The 9,264-nt window shown below is 33.1% G+C and overlaps 1 protein-coding gene across 1 annotated transcript; it reads left to right on the top strand.

Annotated features, from left to right (window-relative positions):
• The first annotated feature begins 994 nt into the window (after positions 1-994).
• Positions 995-5,153, top strand: LOC134254048 (tripartite motif-containing protein 2-like). The gene is made up of 2 exons (XM_062736616.1): positions 995-1,070; positions 3,438-5,153. Exons 1-2 carry the CDS (start codon positions 1,036-1,038, stop codon positions 5,134-5,136), a joined length of 1,734 nt encoding a protein of 577 aa, XP_062592600.1. The 5' UTR covers positions 995-1,035; the 3' UTR covers positions 5,137-5,153.
• Positions 5,154-9,264: the final 4,111 nt, after the last annotated feature.

The following is a 9,264-nucleotide window of genomic DNA, read 5'->3' on the forward strand; positions in this document are numbered from 1 at the left end:
TTTCATCAAACTTTGCAGATATTTAGGACACAATTTTAGATGTGCATATTACCGGGAAATTCCGATTCTTTCATTTTTTCCGGGATTTTCAGCACTTTGAGTTTTGGGGGAGCGTGGGGTATGTGAGCTTGCTCACCTTTTCTTTCATTTTTGGAGTAAGATAATACTGCAAGAATAATCTGAAATCCTGATGACGTCACAATGCTACTGTAGTCATTTTGACATCATCAGTCAATAGATTTATCGCTGGAAATCAAAATTGGCGGCAAAAATTGCATGAAAATTGTCCGAGGTTGGATAGTATACACTTATCCACTGGGTGTGAGTGGGATAGCTCTTTTATCAAACCCGCGACAGAGAACTATTCCCCGAGGGCTTGCCCGAGGGGAATAGTTTCTGTCAAGGGTTTGATAAAAGAGCTATCCCACTCACACCCAGTGGATAAGCGTTTTATTATACTGATGTATAATATAATTTCTGCGGTTTGAATTTTTTTGGAGTAAGATAATGCTGCAAGAATAATCTGAAATCTTGATGACGTCACAATGCTACTGAAGTCATTATGACATCACCAGTCGATAGATTTAACGCTGGTAATCAAAATTGGAGGCAAAAATTGCATGAAAATTTTTCGAGGGTGGATAGCAAAAACTATACCCCGGGGTATAGCTTTGCTATGCGTGAACCATAAAAGATAGCTATTTTACCTTCTGAACTTTATATAGCAAACATTTTAACAGAAGCATAATAACAAAAATTATACCCCGGGGTATAGCTTTGCTATGCGTGAACTATAAAAGATAGTTAGGAAATATTTTAGCAGAAGTATAATAAATTGTTTTAAACCAGGGGAAAATTTCATATTCCCTTATAGTACAACACGGGGAAGACTGTCAGGCAATGACTTGTACAATGGAGTGGGGTAAACTCAAATTTTACTGTTGTTAAACATTTGTTTGTAAATGTGAGCATAGAATCAGTAGATAATGACTTAAGTATTGTTTTAGGTGTGTAAAGTGCTTGGGAAAATGCAACATGTCTTTCCGAGAGGGATTTGAAAAACTTCTCAGGTATGTTAAGGTTAAAACAAGTTGCTGTCCTTTAAAAAAGGACTGCAATACGTGGGCCATATGCATGTTTTTTCTAACCGAAATTCAATTGAGAAAATTTCTAGGTGTAGGGAATATTCATGTAGGTTTGTTCACATTTTCTACAGTTATCTGCCTACTTATGACTGATTGTTGTCTCAAAGCAAAATTTTAAAATTTATCTCCGATTAGCGACCTCCAGTTTTGTCAGTTTAAAAAATCGGTTATTTTGATACGTGTAACTCATACTGGCTGGGATTTGACACCTGTTCTAGATTTATACGGAAGAAGTATTTCATGGGAAAATAGAAATCTGATGGTTCATGGGTAGCACAGCTCTGTAGTACGAAGATTTTTTGTCGGAGCCCCCCTCCCCCCAGCACACATTAAAAGCCGCTGCTACAGACCTTTATCAAACGATATTTAGATTGCTGAAATATTAAATTATTTTACGAGCCTTGATGTACAAAACTAATGATGGTGAAAACTTGTTCTATCTTTTTAAAGTCGTTGTATGACGTTTTACATTCAAGTTGTTAAACTACATGTATTTATATATACTGCAACTTCTTCATACTTTTTAAAATGCTTGTACCGTAGAATCAATGTTTAGTTTGTATTTAAAAGTTAATGTAAAAGAGAGAAAATCGGATCTGCAAATGAATAAGTAAATACGATATACAGATTTAAAAGCGCGATTTGCCAATGAATGGCATGTTTTCATTCGAATAAGGCGAATTATTCTACGGGCAAGTTACCTAAGGCGCGAACTCTCTAGCATTCTCGCGCATGCGTAGCCTGTCGTTTGCCCATGGCATCCGGTTTAACCTCGCTTATATATTTACTGCGTGGACCTCAGGGTCCACGCTACCAAATATTCTACTTGCCTATATGCTATGACGTCACAGTAAGCTTATGACATGAACTTCAGAGATAACTGTTTCTTTAAATCGATATTTTGAGGTCACAAAATGAATCAAAATATGCAGAGGCATATTATTAACAGAATCTTGTCGTTTCTGGGTCTGTGTATTTATCACAAGGGTTAAATACCAAACTCGTGACGTCATAACTGTTGATCAGTATTAGCAGAGTGAAAGTGAAACGTAACGAGAATTCATGTAAACAAACAGAAGAAATCGGAGATTAAAAGCATTTAGAATGAATATCAAGTGTGATTCATGTGGGAATAATGCTTATGAATAAGGCATGCTAATATAATTATACAATTTCTAGATCTTCGTTCAATAAAAGCAGACACTACGCCGCATACGTTGAAACTTAATTTTTGTTTCTATCTAAAGTTTTTATTCTATTGTTTTTGGGAAGTGCTGCTAGAATCGTATTGTTAACGGGAATTGATGCATTTTTTTCGATCTTGTGAACAAAATGTAAAAAGTTTTGGAAGGTTTCGTCCAAAAGTGTTGAATAATTATTTTTATGATAGGACAGTAATGTTCTAGCACCATTTTTCATGGTACAATTTTTTTTGCATAACTATTATTAAATTTTACTTTTTCATTAAGGCATATTTTCTAATTATAGACGTCATATGGTGACGTTGTGGTATAGTGCTTCCTAAAGTAGAAGTCCCGTTGAAGTCTATAGAATGCATAATGATAGCAAAAGTTTTATCTATGACTTTTCCGATTTATTAGTATTACATGTTATAAAAAAGTGTTAATTCGCAGAATTCTGATCCATGTGCTGCTTTAAAATATCTGCGTTGCTCTTTCGAAATGTACATGTAGTATTTTTGTAATAATCTATAATGCAACTCATTTAGCTGATCGGTTGGTTCGTCAATCACGTTAGTGCCCCATGTAGCATGTAAATTTAAACTAAAGTCACAGAAAATAGTTTCCTCGACCTGTTCTAATAGATATTAAGAAAGTAAATCAATGAAGATAAATATGTAATCATTTCTCTGAGGACGAATGTAGATATTCTTACATCATCATGTAGCTTCGGAGTACACATGCATATGCTTGTATAACAAACAAGACAAAACTTGGCCCCGGAAACTTGAGAAGTAAAAAAGGTGCCCAGAAGAAGTAAGCATCCAAAAGTTAACATGCACCAACCCAACAATTCTTAATGAGACCATAATTGATCACTTATAGTCTTTTTATGTCTACAGGGAACAGAAACATAGATTTAAGTTACTGGACATTTTAGGAAAATGCATTTAAAAAAAAAAAATATCAGATTGAACAATCCGAGGTTTTTGATTCGTGATATGTTCCAATAATGGTATCTTTCAGTCTCTCATTTAAAGACTATTTGTATTAAATTATTCCAATACATTACCTGTACATATACAATGAAAATGAATTTTATTTTATACAGTTGGACTTGCAAAGCCCTTGGTATGGACGATTTCAGCAGACAGTGTATGGTACAGACATGCACTGTTTGTAATGGGGACACAGAATTCTATTGCAAGACATGTGAAAGTAACCTATGTCTACAGTGTAAAGAGAGACACAACAGTTATCTAGACACAGTGTGCCATGATGTTGTGATTTATAGAGAGAAATTTGAAAGCATCCAAAAAGCTGAGAGTTGTGGAAGACATCCAGAAATGTTATATGAAATGTACTGTCAGTCTTGTGAACTTCCTGTCTGTAATCTATGTACGGAACATAGAAATCACGAAAAGCTGGATCTTAAAGCTGCTTATAGTAAAACTCGACAGCAACACAAAGAAATTATTCACAAAATAAGAAGCGAGATTCTGCATAGAAACTATAGTGTCTTATCACGGATTCAGAATCACACGAAAACATGCAATTTGAAGATCTCAGGTATTCAATCAGCAATGTCCTCAAAAGCTACAAGACTAAAGAGTCTAACTGATACTGTGTTGTTAAATGATATAAAAAAATGCAGCCTCATTTTGTTTCAAACACTGCAACATCAGAAGTCCAAACTAAATACATTTCTTGCTAAATCGGAATACTGTGAACACCGAAGTGAGCATTTACTGTACAGACCTGTACAATTCCTTTTAGTCTACAAGAAAACTTTAATCAACAAGATCAAAGCAACTGCACAGGTAAAGCAGGTGCCTCTTTTGTCAATAAGTGATAATTTAAAAAAAGCTGATGTGAGTCTGTTATTAAAAGAAACCCAAAGTGAAATCATGAAAACAGAAATAGTAAATGAACAGCTGCTGAAAATGGTGTCTAAACCTGTGTTAAAAAGATCAGTCAAAGTAAATGATATCAGTTATGTTTGTCATATTTCTATTGTGACACCAGATAAATTCTGGGTCAGTGATTGGAACAATCTCATCGTGACAGACACATCTGGTAAAACTCTTCAGAAAGTTACAGACAAAGCTGCATTTCCAGGTGTACACACAGTATCAAAAGCTGGAGAACTTCTTTATATTGACATCAAAGGAGATGTCAAAATTCAAACAGACAGCCAATCAAAGGTCATGCGAATGGAGAGAACAGAATCACCAATCAGTCTCCACTACTGTGCCTTCGCTGGTGACATTCTTCTTGGTTTTAGGGGATTTCATACAAAAGTTAATATTTCTTATGCAGGCATAGTAAAGCAGTATGACAGCATTGGGGAAGAAATCCAAACACTCCAATTTGACCACAAAGGTGAAAATTTATTTGGAGATCCAAGGTACCTCACAAAAAATTGCAATGAAGATATCATTGTGTCAGATTATACTTTCAATGCTGTAGTCGTGGTTGACTCGGCGGGCAAACATCGGTTCTCTTACACGGGACCTCCACCAGGATCAGGACTGAAACCAGGACTACTACCTCAAGGAATCTGTACAGACGCCCTGTCACACATCCTGGTGGTTGATACCCTCACTGACACTGTACAGATGATTGACAAGGATGGTAATTTCTTGTCCATCCTGTTGACCAAACCAGGGAGTATACATGAGCTGTATGGTCTGGCCTATGATCACAAAACTCATCTGCTTATTGTTGGGCGTGGATCATCAGAATGCACCGACATAGTGTCTGTATATAGATACATAGAAAGGCAAAACTACGTTTTGACTGATACATAAGATAGGTACATGTCTTAATTCTCTATGTGCATTATTTACAAAAATGATATACTGTAAATGTATTATATTTAGCGTGTACGATATTTGGCGGGAATTGATTTTTGAACGAGTTAGCGTACGGTAGATTTGATTTAGCGTATTTCTCAATGTTCTTATGTATATATGTGCAAGACAGTTAGCGTTATACTTGAATTAGCGAAAGCTCCTTTCCGCCAAAAGCGCTAATTAGAATACACAGCCAAATGTAAAACATTTACAGTATGTATTGTTTATTTATATGTTATTACTTTTCTGTTTTCTATTGAATTGATTCAAAACTGTAGATTTGAACATTGTTTTTAATTGCGGAGGATATCTGTCCATATCTTTTATAATTAGGGCTTTTCGACTTTTGTCGAAAAGACCTATTGTTTTCGTCTTGTATTATTATTATTAGGGCTTTTCGACTTTTGTCGAAAAGACCTATTGTTTTCGTCTTTTTTATTATTCTTTTTCTGAACACTTTTCTGTCACAGATTCAAGGAGATCCTTTTTAAATATACATTTTATTTTATAACCATCTTAAAGATCATGCAAAGGTCTACGGAATGTAAGGTTTTGGTTTTCTGGATACGTCACTTCCGGTTTCTAGAAAAGAAAAACAAAAATTCCTTAAAACGCTCAAATCTTTCTTATTTTAAATGCCTAAGCTCCAAAACAGAAAAATACAAGTTTTGAAGTTCAAGTTCTCTTAAAAAAATTTGCATAGGCGTTTTTGACCACAGAGATTTTTCGAGATATAAGACTTCAAACATTGCAGAAGGGGGGTGATTTTTTTCAAAAGTCACAAAAAACGTTCCAAAAACTATTTTGAGCATAGAAATATGTTTGAACTAATTAGTAAAACATATTCTGTAAGATTCATATCAATCAGAGGAAAACTACCGGTTTCATGGGACTTTGAAAATTTTCTATGGGAGTTCTATGTTAATTCGTAATCACGCATGGTACGTTTTCTCTTAAAGTAATGATACTTTTCTCGTGAAATTTTAAATTTAGAATGACCTTGATAATGTTCATACCTGAAAATACCCTGAAAATAAAAATCGGGAAAATAAGGGATTTTTAGGGGCCAACCTTGAAAACAGACCTTTGCCTGTAACTTTTTTATTTCTCAATGAATTTTCAAACAGTTTTCAGATTTGACTTAAGCATAAAAAGGACATTCTAAAAAATATGGTCCGTGGGGTCACTTTTTGACCCCTTATAGGAGTTTTAGAGACCTGAAATATTGCATTTTTAAGTCTTTTACAAAATATTTGTGAAGAGTTATCTCCCTTTGCCCACCTGTTTGGAATCTTATATGGTGTCTATGTTTTAATTTTGGTATGCATATGAAAAGAACTTCCGGTTTTATAAATACCTTAAAATTGCCTATGGAGATTTCTATGTTAAGTTTGATATCATGCTAAATTAATCATGGGACATTATCTCTTAAAGTATTCAATATTTTCTTGTAATATTTTGTATGCAGAATCAATATGATACTGTTGTGACTTCTTCAAATTTTTAAATTGATATTTTTGAAAATAGGGGTTTTTAGGGGCCAACATTGAAATCAGACCTTTGTCTGTAACTTTTTTATTTTTCAATGAATTTTCAAATAGTTTTCAGATTTGACTTAAGCATAAAAAGAACAATTTGAAAATTTTGGGCCGTGGGGTCACTTTTTGACCCCTTAAAGGACTTTTAGAGACCTGAAATTTTGTATTTTTAAGTATTTTCAAAAATAATCGAGCAAGAGTTATCTCCATTTGTGAAACTGTTTGGAGTCTTATATGCTCTTTATGTGTCAATTTTGGTATGGATATGTAGAGTACTTCCGGTTTTATAAGTACCTTAAAATTGCCTATGGAGATTTCTATGTTAAATTTGAAATCATACGATGTCCATTATTTTCAAAGGGAAGCAAGCAAGTCTCATGATTTTTCACAAAAATAATTACTTTAGTATTGCTTTTGGGTGCTTAGGTCATGAAAATAAAATTTCTCAAAATAAAAGGGATTTTAGGGGTCAGTAAAGAAATTAGATTTTTGTGTATTACTTTTTTATTTATCCATCAATATTAAAACTGATTTCAGTTTTGAGTTCAGCATAAGAAGAGCAATTTAAAAATTATGGTCCGTGGGGTCACTTTTTGACCCCTTTTGGGTGTTTTATAGACCTGAAATTTTGTATTTTTATGTATTTTCAAAAATATTTGTGCAAGAGTTATCTCCCTTTGTCAACCTTTTTGGAGTCTAATATGCTCTCTTTGTTTCAATTTTGGTATGGATATGTGGAGTACTTCCGGTTTTATAAGTACCTTAAAATTGCCTATGGAGATTTCTATGTTAAATTTAAAATCATAAATTTCTTTTATTTCCAAAGGGAAGCAAGCAAGTCTCACGATATTTCACATGAAAAACTACTTTAGCATTACTTTTCGGTGCTTAGGTCATGAAAATAAAATTTCTTAAAATAGAAGGGATTTTAGGGGTCAGTACAGAAATTAGTTTTTTGTTTATTAATTTTTTATTTGCCAATAATCTTCAAACTGTTTTTGGATTTGAGTTAAGCATAAAAAGAGGAATTTAAAAATAATGGTTCGTGGGGTCATTATTTGATCCCTTATGGGTGTTTTAGAGACCTGAAATTATGTATTTTTAACTGATTTTAAGAATAATGATGCAAGAGTTATCTCCCTTTGTCAACCTGTTTGCAGTCTATTATGCTCTCTACGTTTGAATTTTGATATGCATATGAAGAGTACTTCCAGTTTTATGAGGCCCTTAAAATTCTCTATGGAGATTTCTATGTTAAATATGAAATCATACAATGTCCCATATATCAAAAGGGAAGCGAGCGATTCTCGTGATATTTAACTTGAATAATGACTCCATCATTGTCTCCAATTGGTAAGGTCATGGAAAGAAAAATCCCTTAAATAGAAAGGACTTTAGGGTTCAATTCAGAAAATAGCCTTTTCTCCATAACTTTTTATATTTTTCAAGCAATCTTTAAACTTTTTATGGTTTTGCATTTAGCATAAGGAATGCAGTTTAAAAATATTGCCCGTGGGGTCACTTTTTGACTCCTTATAGGAGCTTTAGTGAATTGAAAAACAGTACTTTTTCGAATCTGTATAATAACCACAAAAGAGTTATGTCTCTTTGATTAGACATTGATGTACAAAGAGAATTGTTATGTTTCCAATCAAAAATTGATCTCAAAAGAACTTTTTCAATATTGTATTATAAGATTTTTTTTATTGTAAAATATTGAATTCTAAGATTTTTATTTTAAGGGGTCGAAAAGCCCTCCGTTTTTGTTGAACGACAAAAATAAGGTCTAGTTATTATTATTATACTGAACACTTCTATCGTTCAGCATTTAGGGAGTACGTTTGAGAATAGGTATATTATTTTGTAACTCCTAAATAGCAAAATAAATTCTCTCGTGCGTGAAACAAGAACAACTTCCGGAATAGTCACTTCCGGTTTCTACTAAAGAAAAACTGAAAATTCTAAAGAAGCCAAAAACATTTTTAATTTTAGTGTCTAGACTCCCAAATTTGAGATATGAATTCTAGAGACATAATCCAATAAAAAAGTGCGCGTATGTAATTTTTGAACACAAATACTTTTCGAGATATAAGACTTCAAACATTGAAGAAGGGGGGATGAAATTTTTGAAAGTCACAATTACGCAACAAAAATTATTTTGAGCATAGAAATATGTTAGAACTTATTAGTAAAACATATATTGTAAGTTTCATATCAATCAGAACAGAACTTCCGGTTTTATGGGTCTTGAAAGTTTTATTTTAAATTGAAATTAATCATGGAACACTATCTCTTAAAGTATTCAATATTTTCTTGTAATATTTTGTATGCAGAATGACCTTGATACTGTTGTAACATCATCAAATTATTAAATTGAAATTTTTGAAAATAGGGGATTTTTAGGGGCCAACATTGCAAACAGACCTTTGCCTATAACTTTTTTATTTCTCAATGAATTTTCAAATAGTTTTCAGATTTGACTTAAGCATACAAAGGACAGTCTAAAAAATAAAAAAAAGTCTCACGCTAAATTAATCATGGAACA

This window comes from Saccostrea cucullata, unplaced genomic scaffold (assembly GCF_032062105.1).
Source record: "Saccostrea cucullata isolate Sc308-1 unplaced genomic scaffold, CSIRO_AGI_Scuc_v1 ctg3030, whole genome shotgun sequence".
NCBI lineage: Eukaryota > Metazoa > Mollusca > Bivalvia > Ostreida > Ostreidae > Saccostrea > Saccostrea cuccullata.